Raw genomic sequence first — 11,784 nt, forward strand, 5'->3', positions numbered from 1 at the left:
AGACGATTAGAAAGTTTTTATTCATCATTTTGTTGGATTCAGGGAGGCAAGAAATGAGTCAAAACTCGAGGTACCTAGTTTTTAGGTAATATCCCTGCTCTTTTAAGTGGTGGAGGTTATAGACCCAATTGACATCGTGATAGGTAAGACCTAAGCCCATTTTCTCATTAAAGGCATCCACGCTACCCAAAATTCTAAACATATTTGAAGCACATTGGGTAGGAGCTAATCTGTGAGCCCTAAGGTAATCCTTAGTGACCGTGCCCATAGGGATTCTCATCCCTCCTTCTATAAAGGCAATCATCGGGATTATCACTCCTCCCTCTTGCCTTTAATTGAGTTAATCCCTTTGCTTACAATACCTAATGGAAACTCTTGGCAGGATTCTATATTGAGCTTTCAAACTCTCTATATTCTCCGCAGAGTCTACCAAGTAAGCAAATCTACCCATAGGAGAAAGAAGGATGAACAAACTAGGATGGTGGAGAGAAATTGAGGGTGCCGAGGAGAAAAGAGGACTATATAAAGAAAAGTAGAAATAAAAGTAAGTAGAAAGGGAGGAAAAGACTTACGAGTGCAAAGAAACTCTCCTTGGACTAGCTTTTGATATTTATGAGTGCAAAAATGAAGGAAAGGAAGGGTTTAAGTGATATTTGTATCAGGGAGGGAGATAAGTGGGAAAATTCCCACCCGAAGTCCAAGAAAATCCCTAGCCGTTGGATCTGTATCGCACCGTAGATCGTGGGGAGCAGGGAGTCAAAAAAATTTAATGAAGACACGTCTCGGATGCCGAAGCATCAAGAGTGTGCGTTGGGAAGTTAAAAAGGTACCTATGCAGACAGGACTAATATACGATGAGAACATAATATTTAGGGTAGTATCGAAATCCCCATTTTCTTCATGAGGGGCTAAAACGGAGGATTTCGAGGGGCTATTGTAGGGAGAATAAGCCCAGTAGTGTATATTGGGTCGGAGGCTTGATCCGAGGATGCTTAATTGTTTGAGGACGGGGTAAATATTGTTAGGAAGGTTAGCATTGATGAATGAAGATAGAGTTCAAGTTACGATGGTTGGAGGAGGGGGTTTGAGGAGAGATATCTCCTCGGCTGAACGAAGCAGAGGCCAGAAGGTACGGTCTGACACCCAAAAGCAACATTCCAGGAAATTATGTTAATAAGGATATGTATCGTGAGAATACAGGACAAAAGAAAGTTATGAAATATCTAAAAGAAAGTTATGAAATATCTAAAAGAAAGCTACTACCACCGCATTGAATACTCTGTAGCTAACTTTCTGACCGCATTAATGAGGAAGTGATACATGAACAGTGATTTTTCAGCCTTACAGCTACTCCCAAAGACTTCAAGAAAGTGCTGATGGAATAAGGATTAACACCAGCAATCTGATCTACACGTGGAGGGTAGAGATAGAGGGGGAAGATAGTATAAAATAGAGGAAAGATCCAAAGAAGAAGGGATCGAAGAAAAAAGAGAGAAAAACACTGTGGTGTGAAGAAGAATATTTGTAATCAGTCCCAAAAGAGAAAAATATAAGAACCATCCACCTCAGATTGTGTCTGAGGACGATTTTCTTTAGCCAAATTTAGTTCATCTTTATTCTATTGTGATTTTGGCTCACTATGATTGTTGTTTAAACTTATTAGAACCTAGTTTTCCAATCCACTCTCTATAAATTCATTGTATTGGGCTCTTTGGACCTATTCCCTTTCTTCCTTTGGGCTTAGGCACAAAATTGTGTCCCTACAAATATAAATAGCTTCTTCTAAATAATATATATATATATATATATATATATATATATATATATATATCATAACATGAAGGATAAATGAGATTCAAGAACATCCATAAATTTTCTTTTCCTTTTTAATTTGAAAAAAAAATTAAGGGTGATCGTTTTATCAATATCACTTAGTTACAAAACTCTTGACCAAAATTAATAGTTTAATTAAAAGACTAAAAGCTTAACAACTTACAAAATTTAAAATTAAAAAAAAAAATCATCATAAGAAGGCCATTTGGTAAAATGTAACTTTTTGCTTTTTGTCTCATCTTTTTTTGCAAATGATTTATTTTTTAGTTTTTTCTTTTGAATGTTATATAATCGTTAGCTTTTTGTCACATTTAAACTAAAAGTTACTAAAAATGATTTTTTTAATAAAAACCATACAAATAAGCTAAGGGTACCAAATTGACACTAATAAAAGTGTTCGTTTGACTTGAGTTTATTTGATCAGTTTTTAGTTTTTTACTTTTATGTACAGAATTTTTTTTAGACCTCACTTTTTCTTAAAGTACAAGTATATTATAACATACTTTTAGCAAAAAATTTACAATAAAAGATTTAATAAGCTCTTCTCAAACAAACATCGAGTATTAATAGTAAGACTCAAAGGATATTATCAAAAAAGGAAGAAAAAAAAACCTAAAAAGGGAAATTTTGTTTTGATCATATGTTATCCATAACCCTGGTCCTAAGAAGAAAACCAAACAGATATGTGCGGCAAACAAATTAATGCTAACATAAAAAGAACCACTAGAGGTTAAAAAACTTAGGGGAAGTTAAAACTTCACTCTATATATATCCTTTTTCAGGTCTGCCCAACTTCTTTCTTCTTCCTTCCTTTTTGTCAATAATTGCCAGAGAGGAAGAAGAAGAAGAAACAGCAGAAATCCAAGAGGGCATCCCTTCCAGGAAAGAGAGAGAGTGTGTGTTTACATGTTACACAATCTCACAGGTTTACTTCTTTTCCTTGAATAAAGATTTTTTTTTATTTTTAAAAAATTATATTTTTGTTTGAATTTTTATTTGATACCCATTATTTTTGTGGGACTCAGGAGGGCTCTCTGATGTTTCTTTCCTGGAATCATTTTCCCATCAAGCTTTGATTTTTGCTGGAAAGCAGATCTGATAAGGGTTTGTGGGCGTTTCTTTATATATTGCGATATGGGGTATGTTTTTCTGATTCCCATTACAGTTTTCGAATTCTTCCATGGGGATTTTGCGGTTGAATGAGATTTCAAGCTTGTAATATTCGTGGGTTTTTAAAAAAAAAAAAAATTATGTTTGAATTGGAATCTGTTCGGACTTGTGACTTTTGTTGTTTGGATAAAGAGAAAACCAGTAAAAAGAGAAGAGTTGTGTGAATTTCAATAGAGGGTTTTAAGGGGGCATTGTATTTGTGTATTAATACATCATGTAGTTTGGTTCATTCAGAAATTGGCAAAGTCAATTTAGCTCAGTAATATTCCGAAATATTAATATTTTATTAATTTTTTTGGGGTTGGGGGTATTCTGTTAGATAAAACTTTATTAAAGAAATTGAAACTTTCAATTTAACTATATGAGATGCCTTGATGAGCCTCCATTGAGCAGAGATTTATGTTTTTCCATGTTTAAATGAAATAGAGCTTGATGTATGCTGTCTCAAAGATATTACTTAAAAAAAAAAAAAGAAGTTTGACATTTGCTAGGCAATGAAATGGATAAATAGAAGTCTTTGGTTATCTCATGATATGATTTTATTTTCCCTCTACATCATGTTATTGTTATTGTTCAATTTGCTCGTATGACCTGATTTTTGAGTTGGTGTAACTTTTCTGCTAATGTCTTAGATTTCCAGATTCAAATAAGAATGTGACACATAATTAATAGTATCCTTGTGTCCTGCATATATTTCTTTCTGTCCTCAAAGCAGTAAAACTCCCTGGTGGCTTCAAATGTGTAAATAGAGTTGAAGTGATTAAATCTTTTTTCTATGTATGAATACATCTTGATCATTGCTAGCTGATAGGGAAGCACTTCACTGTCACTTATCAAACCTTAATGATGATAAGTTAGGATAATTGAGGTAGTTAGTTTGGTTATTTAACCTTTTTTTTTTATTGGAGCCAATGATATCTTGCTCAAATGTTATTTCCTTCCTTATAAAAGTAAAGTGGATGGTGAGGTTCTGGGCTCAATACCCACCAGGTGCATAAGTTACCAATAAAGAAAATTTGCATAATTTCTTAATAACATTTGGAATTTTTTTTTAATTCAAATGTCCTGAATCAACGAAGTTCAAACCTCTGATTATTGGCCTATGCAGTTTCCTTGGTAAGGATAATCCGGTTGTGGATCTGCACCATATGTTCCCATGGCCTTCTAGATTGACTAAGTACCTTGGTAGCAAAAATAAAATGTGAATACTACCTTGCTGTTAGTTCCCGTTCATGCATTGCCTATCTAATGTCTGGTTGCCAGCCTTGGCTTAGTATGGGTCAAAGATGGCTTGGTGCAACATTCTGAGTTCCTCTTGCTGTTGGTTGAAATTTTCCACAAAGAAAATTTTCAAAAGGATGTTCAAATTGCAAATGGAAAACTGTTGTCAATTTGAATTTTAAACTGATGTCAATCTAAAGCTTGATGTGCATATTGTCTTAGGTGGTCTATCAAGCATTTGAGGCCGTAATAGATATCTACTGCATGCTAATAGTTGCATGCAGAATATCCCAAATAATGATAGCTTAAGTGATCAAGTTCAAACTGAGAACTGACACTGCTCAACTTAAATGTTTAGCTTCAGAAGATTGACAGAGAATGTTAAATTTATCTTGAATCTATAAGCAGAGTGCAAAGACCAGTGTTATCATTTTAAAAATGTTATAATAGCTCCTTATAATTTATCCCATATATCAAAATGAATGAATTTAAGAACATAGTTCCCATTTTTTATCTAACTTGAGCCCATTCTGGTCATGCAGCATTATTTTGTTGACTTGAAGTTGCAGTAAATGCATCTTCTGTTGGCAGTAAAATGAAAAATAAAAAATAAGGAAGAAAATTTGTTTTAGACAAGTTGAGGTTTGGATAATGAGGTTTTTTTGCCAAGCTGTTTTTAATATACTTAGTTCATTATTATCAGAACCCCCTGGATTGTAGCCCTATACTAAATGGTGATTCTTTGAACAACTCTCTCCCCTCTTTTCCCATCCAGTTTTTACTTTTTGGGGTGTAGCCCTGTCAGCACAATTGACATTCTAAGAGCACTCGCATAAGGCTAGTCAAACTAGCCTGATAAAAATATAACTAGAAACTCACAAAAACCCCTCGCATCAGACTCAATAAACTAACCAAAAAGAATTTAACAATGAACAGCAATCGCGACTAGTAGCGAGATACTCTTCCTCACTAGTGCTAAAATATAAAATCTCAAAACTTGCTCTCTCTCTCTCTCTCTCTCTTCTTCGAAATCTCCATTTGGTGGCAGTCGAAGTTATTGTGAATTGCAACACTTGGATTTGGTGGTCGTAGCTGGTCGGTGGTGGCGGATTTGGGTGTCTGAAAGTTAATTTTTGTGGGTTTGTGTTGATATTTGCATTGATTTGTGTGTGGGTGCAGTGGTTTATGGGTTTGGTTTGATTTGTGTAGTGGGTGTGGGGTTTGTGTTGATTTTGCAGTGGGTGTGGTGGTTTCTGGCGGTGGGTTCAGTGGTTGCTGGGTCTGTGTTTATTTTTTTTTTATATTCGTGCGGTGCTTGTGGAAATTCCGACGGTGAGTGCAGTGGTGGCTGGTCTGGTTCGACGGTGGTCTGGGTTTGACAGTGGTTTTTGTGCCTCTTCTTCTTGTTTACTCTCTCTCTCTCTCTCTCTCTCTCTCTCTCATGATCAACTGCCACTGGGTATAACTTCAGCGCGTCACCGAAATTGGGTCACAATTTGGTTGGTGCGCGATGACTGAGATAGGTTTCTATTTCGGTTTTTGGCACTGGCAGAGACGGGTGACAGTTGACATGGGTTTCTGGTTGGTGTGCCATGGTGGGGTGCTGGCTCAACACTCTTGGTCTGAAACTCAAGCTCAGATCTGTTGGGTTTTGAGGGTGGATTCAAGGCACCATAATCTGGTGGTTGTGTTTGTTTTGGTTTTGATGTCGTTGTGTTTTAGTGTTAATGGATATCCATGGCTGGATGCAGATGTGGTTGCGGTGCAACGACTGGTTGGTTTCTGGGTTCGACGGCTGGATGCGGTTGTGCTAAGTGATGTGGTTGTATTCGGTGGTTGTGGGTTTTGGGATTAAAATTGTGAATAGAAAGAAAATAATATTTAATTGAAATAGTGATATAGTATTGAGGCTAATGTATGTCTATGAAACAAATAGATAGCTAAACTAGAAAAAGTAGTGTTTTTGGGGTTAGTTTGGCTATAAATTTGAGAAGGCTGATGTGAATGCTCTTAGTTGGCTATCTTCATCTTTCTTCCTGGTTGATTTATTATTGTATAATTCTCTTTAGATTCCACATGAGAAAATTATGATACTTATATTACGATATTGTCTTTTCTTTCTGGGTTTTGAGCGAGCAAGTGAGAGAGCTGGTTCTATGTGGGCTAATTTATCTAGGTATTAGGCTGCAGTTTTTGAGTTTGTAGTGAGTCCTATTTAGAAGCTATATTATTATATGTGATTTGTAACAGAACCAAATGTAATTTGTAACAGAGCAGTGGTTGTCTTGGATGCTATACTAAACTTACAGTAACTACCTCGGTGGATGCACCAGCACAATCACCATCAAAAGGAGCAGCGAATCAAGGTCAGACGGTGAAGACAGAGGATTTCTGGACCACCAGTACGTGGGATATGGACAACAGTGCACTTCAGTCTCAGGGAAGCATCTCCTCAATCAGTACAACCAACCAAATTCTAGATCCACATGCTGTTGCTGGCAGTGCTAACGGCCCTTCTGAATTTGTAAATCATGGTAAGTTTTCATTTCTCCTGGGATGTTCAGTAACTTTATAGGTTTGGCATTTCCATACACCTGACATAGCTGCAAGTTTTGGCTCTTTCTTCTTCCTTTTTTTTTTCTTTTCTTTTGGGTAGGGGTCAGGTTTCAACACATGTATGAATAAAACTCCAATTAATATTTCAAAGAGTGGTAATTGTAACCTAGTTAGCTTGTCTCCCTCTTAATTTGTTTGGTCTTTCACACTGGATCTGCATTCCAGTCTGATGTAGGGTGTCTCTAGTCCTTTGCATATGCTTTATGGTTGGGTGTGGTAAAAAAATATGATAGTGTAGACAGTTTTACATGTTGCTCTTCCATTTATCTCTTGTTCCTTTGCCTATTTTAAACTTGCAATTTCTGTCTTAAATGGGAGCACAGGTCTTCTTCTCTGGAATCAGACTAGGCAGCGTTGGGTAGGAAATAAAAGATCTGAGAACCGGGCACAACAGATACGAGAACCCAAACTAAGGTTGATTTCTCTGAAATTTATTTTGTGATTTTCAATTTAAATGGGGCCTCTTATTTGAAGCTCTGATAGCAGAAACTTTCAAGCTATAAAGTAGTTTCTTGAGTGTCACCACATTCATGTGCCATTCACCAATTATCATCTCAATTCGTGGATGATTTGATTTCGTAGAATCTAAATCTACGTCATGATTTTATATCAGGATCACAAGAAATGACATCATCTAAGAGACCCCAAGGGGTAGCACAATTAGCCTGGGATCATGCCTCATGGATCAGAGGTCTCTCTAGTTTGGATTTCCCCATCCCCCTCCCCTTGGGGCCAAACTTACTCATCCAACAAGGATTTTTTTTTTTTTTTTTTTTTAACTAAAAAAGAAAAAGAAAAAAAAGAGAGGAAGATATCATCCCAAGATAATATCATAAGTTTGGGCGAAGACTTTCTTCCCCTTCATCATATTTAACACATCGACTTCGTTGTATTATTTGAATATGTGGCATGTCCTGTGGTACTAGTTCATTTTAATGGTAGGCCAAGTTTTGCCCTCAAAAGATGAGTAGCGCTGAAAAACCTTAAAAAAGATTAAATATCAGAAATTGGTATTACACTTTCTTGCCAGCTGCTTTCATGTGACTGTCATGAATGACGAGTAGTGTTAAGTATCCAAATCATTTGACTTGTCCATATGTTGCACTTTGACAATCGTTTGTTTAGATTTTTTTTATTTAAAAAGTAGTAGCGAGTGAAGGATGTAGAAAATTTGAAGAAACCGTTTCTGGAATATATACCCTTTTGTTTGTAAAGTAGGAATTGATTATTCATGAATTCTTTCCTTGCATCTTGTCAGCACTCACTGTCTATGCATTGGTAAAAAATTCTGGCTTTGCAGTTGGAATGCATCATATGAAAGTTTGCTTGGGAACAATAAGCCATTCCCTCAGCCTATCCCACTTGCTGTAAGTCTGCTCTCAAAAGCTGGTCTTATCCCAATTATGTGCTTTATGTAATTCTTTATTGGTCTTGAACACAGGAAATGGTAGATTTTCTTGTGGACATTTGGGAGCAGGAGGGTTTATATGATTGAGCAGCAGAAGAATAAGATCCTTAAAGGCTCTTTAGATACTAGAACCCGTCTTAGCAACATTCAAGTTGTTGCCATAGCAAGAGGGGTGATTGAGCAAACTGCAACTTGTATATGAAATGTAACATGATCTCTCACATGCCAATGCAGAGATTTTTATTATTCAGGCCTTTTAGACATGCATGTATCACATTCAATTTGATTTATATCATCGGCTGCCTGTCCGGTTCATGGCAGGAAGTTTTGCAAAATTTCATGAACGTGTGTTGTCTACACTGCTGCAATTGCCATCAGCCCATTAGCCTCACGTGTGGTAATTAGTTATTTATGATGCTTCTCACTTAGCCTCAATTGTATTTTGATTAATCCTTTTGGGGTATTGAGTAGATTTGGTTAGTGTTTTCTTGGACTGTTATAACGTATTATCAATCTTGACAAAGAAAATTAGGAATCAAAGGAGGGAGGTTGTGATATCTCGGATTATGTGAATTGGTTGTGCAAGCGTGTTTAAGTCTTATGTCAATTGCGTACCAAGTCAAATTGGATTATATAAGAAATTATTGTGGGGCAGCTGTTTTTTCATTTGTTATTTTACCTTTTCATGTATTTTAAAACGTCCATGCGTAAGAATTGTAATTTTTTTTAACTGTTTCCTTCTATTTATTTATTTTTCTTTACAAAGTTTGCATTTTGAAGAATCTTCTCCAATCATTTATGATGGTTTATAACACTATTCATGTGTATTATTCAAACGAATTATGTGACTAGACTACACATAAATGATCTCTTAAACTGTTAGTTTTTTTCTTTTTTGAGTAAATATAGTAGTTTGAACGCCTCCAAAATGGTGTTTAGAGGTTTTTTTTTTTTTAATAAATGTTTTAAACTAAGAACTGTGATTTTAGGCCAATAACTTTGACACATTACCTCATGACTCGAATCAATGTTGACCTTTAGGGCCTGACTATGTCGAGAGCTGTATAATCTGTACATCTGATGTGGTAGCTAGTGAAATAACAAAGTTTTAAAAAAGTGAGACGTGGCATCAGATGCATTTTCCTCTGGAACACTCTTCCTTCCCTACTCATCAAAATTGTAGTTTGTTTGAGAAAGATCAAGAACCATCTCTCTCATGTCATGCTTTCCTGTGGGTCATCATCACCTCCAGAACCTCTTGGAGACTTCTCCAACTGTCCTAACCAAAGCATCCAACACACCCACTACCCTCTTTAAATTCTCTTGCTAATCTTTTTCTCCATCAACACCAAAGGGAAAAAAAAAAAAAAAAAAACAAACAAACAACAGGCCTGCAGAAATCTTTTCTACAATTCTCACCAAGATTCCTAACACCTTAGGAATTAAGCAGAAAGCTCACCAAAATGGCCTTGGCTCGTTTGGCTTTGAAGAATTTGCAACAAAGAGTGTTGGCCTCCCCTTCTTGTGCTTATTCTTTGGTGGCTGAAGGTATTTGTGAGAGAAATGTTGGTGGGGTGCAAAGGCAGAGGTGGGGAAATGAGATTGTTAGGAGGTTTACTACAACAGCTAGTGATAAGGTAGCTGTTGAGAAGACTTCAGATGGCAAAGATGTTGCTGTTTCTGAAGGTAAGAAAAAGTCCAAGTTGTTCCCAAGGAAGCAACGCAGGAGGTGGCTTTGGAAAAACGACGACCCTGACTTTGTTCCTGCCCTTTATGGTACGTCTCTCTCTCAAGTGTCTTTTTTTATTAGGTGTCTTCTAGATATTGAATTTTTTTCCCCTCCATTTCATTTCTTCAAGTGATTCACTAAACTAGTGTAAAAACTAAAAACCACATCAACAACAAAGTGCTCAATTTTGGCACTCATTGGATATACTGGGATTATTTATTGACTCATAAATTGGACTTGAATGATACATTGAAGCAAATACATGAATTATGAATAGTTGAACTAATTATTTACTTGGAGGGTATAGTCTTCTAGGACCAAATATTCTCCGGCGTATGCAATTAATTTTGCATAAATAGTGTTAGAGTCACGAGTCCTTCCTAGTTCCGATACTATGGGTCTGTTTGGATAGAACTTATTTTGCTGAAACTGAAAACTGAAAACTGAAAACACTGTAGTAAAATAATTTTTAAATGTGTGAATAGTATTGTAGGACCCATTTTTAATGAAAAAGTTGATGAAAAGTGAAATTTGTGGGACTCATGAACAGTAATTTTGTATACTGTTCATAGTTAAAAGTCAATATGTGCGGCTGCTTTAAAAAAAAAAAAAAAAAAAAAATCTCCAAAACGTGGACGTGGGCTGGACGTGAATCCAAACGCCCTCTATGCCTTCATTTCAGCTTATTCATCAAATTACTTAATAGGACCAGAATATTGTTAGAGGAGCCAAACATGTACGTACCATAGTTGGTCCTGTTATTGAGGAGACCATCCGACCTCCACATTACATTAGGGTATCTCATCTCATCTCATGCATAGTCACACTCGCTGCTTGGGTTTTGCATCACCGCGTAATAGAGGAAGGCTGCATATATTTGATTCATGAGATAACTATTATTATTATTTCTATAATTATTACTTATAATTTGGGCACATAGATCCATTTATTGTTAAAGTGTTTTTTTTTTTTAAATCTATATAATTGGATCTTATAGATAATGCTCTATTAAGGCAAGCCGATTTTTTTTTCCCCACACATTTAGAGCCAATTTAATTGGCGGTTGCTGTTAGTGTCAAATTTAAAAACTTGGCAAAATATAGGCTTAACTCATTGCCTTGTTAACTTGTTTATCTTTCCCTAGAGTTCTTCCCCTCAGGGCTTGGAAATGCACTCATGCAAGCAACCGATAACATAAACAAACTGTTTGAGAACCTAAACATGACACCTAGGAGCCTCAGTCGCCTCATAAAAGTGAAGGACGATTACTACAAGTTGCAGTATGAGGTGCCCGGGCTTGCCAAAGAAGACTTGAAGATCACTGTTGATGATGGGATTTTGAGAATAAAGGGAGAGCACAAAGAAGAGAAGGAAGAAGACTCAGATGATGAGTATTGGTCATCTAGGAGCTATGACTACTATAGTACTAGTGTATTCCTACCCGAGGATGCCAAAGTTCATGAGATTAAGGCAGAGTTGAAAGATGGGGTGCTTTCTATTACTATTCCGAGAGCTGAGAAGCCAAAGAAGGAAGTGCAGGAAATAAATGTACATTGATAGATAGCTAGGAGGGCTAAGTTTGAGCCTTTGTTGTGTGTTTGTGAATGTGGACTAAAAAGGGTGCGTGCCTTGTGAACAACCTTGTGTGTTTTTGTTCATGACAATAAGATCTTTGTGACTTTTTAAACTGCACTACTGCTATTTCTTGATGTGCTTGTTGAATTAAAAATGGTAGTATGTGACATATAGAGATAATTGGAGGGTTTGAACTTTATGACTGAATGCAAGTTTTGTGCTTCTTACCCAA

The 11,784-nt window shown here is 36.3% G+C and overlaps 2 protein-coding genes across 4 annotated transcripts; both read left to right on the top strand.

Annotated features, from left to right (window-relative positions):
* Positions 1 to 2,534: 2,534 nt before the first annotated feature.
* On the top strand, positions 2,535 to 8,583 carry LOC142636113 (uncharacterized). Of its 3 annotated transcripts, none has more exons than XM_075810193.1 (6): positions 2,535 to 2,758; positions 2,859 to 2,972; positions 6,502 to 6,758; positions 7,164 to 7,254; positions 8,141 to 8,207; positions 8,282 to 8,583. In XM_075810193.1, exons 2-6 carry the CDS (start codon positions 2,968 to 2,970, stop codon positions 8,333 to 8,335), a joined length of 474 nt encoding a protein of 157 aa, XP_075666308.1. In that variant the 5' UTR covers positions 2,535 to 2,758; positions 2,859 to 2,967; the 3' UTR covers positions 8,336 to 8,583. The 3 variants fall into 3 exon arrangements, with proteins under 3 accessions (XP_075666308.1, XP_075666309.1, XP_075666307.1); XM_075810194.1 differs by having other exon boundaries at positions 2,620 to 2,758; positions 6,497 to 6,758; XM_075810192.1 differs by having other exon boundaries at positions 2,620 to 2,758; positions 8,099 to 8,207.
* A 796-nt stretch (positions 8,584 to 9,379) lies between these two features.
* LOC142636112 (26.5 kDa heat shock protein, mitochondrial) lies at positions 9,380 to 11,784 on the top strand. Its single transcript, XM_075810191.1, has 2 exons — positions 9,380 to 10,024; positions 11,122 to 11,784. Exons 1-2 carry the CDS (start codon positions 9,712 to 9,714, stop codon positions 11,532 to 11,534), a joined length of 726 nt encoding a protein of 241 aa, XP_075666306.1. The 5' UTR covers positions 9,380 to 9,711; the 3' UTR covers positions 11,535 to 11,784.

Source organism: Castanea sativa, chromosome 5, assembly GCF_040712315.1.
Source record: "Castanea sativa cultivar Marrone di Chiusa Pesio chromosome 5, ASM4071231v1".
Taxonomy (NCBI): Eukaryota; Viridiplantae; Streptophyta; class Magnoliopsida; order Fagales; family Fagaceae; genus Castanea; species Castanea sativa.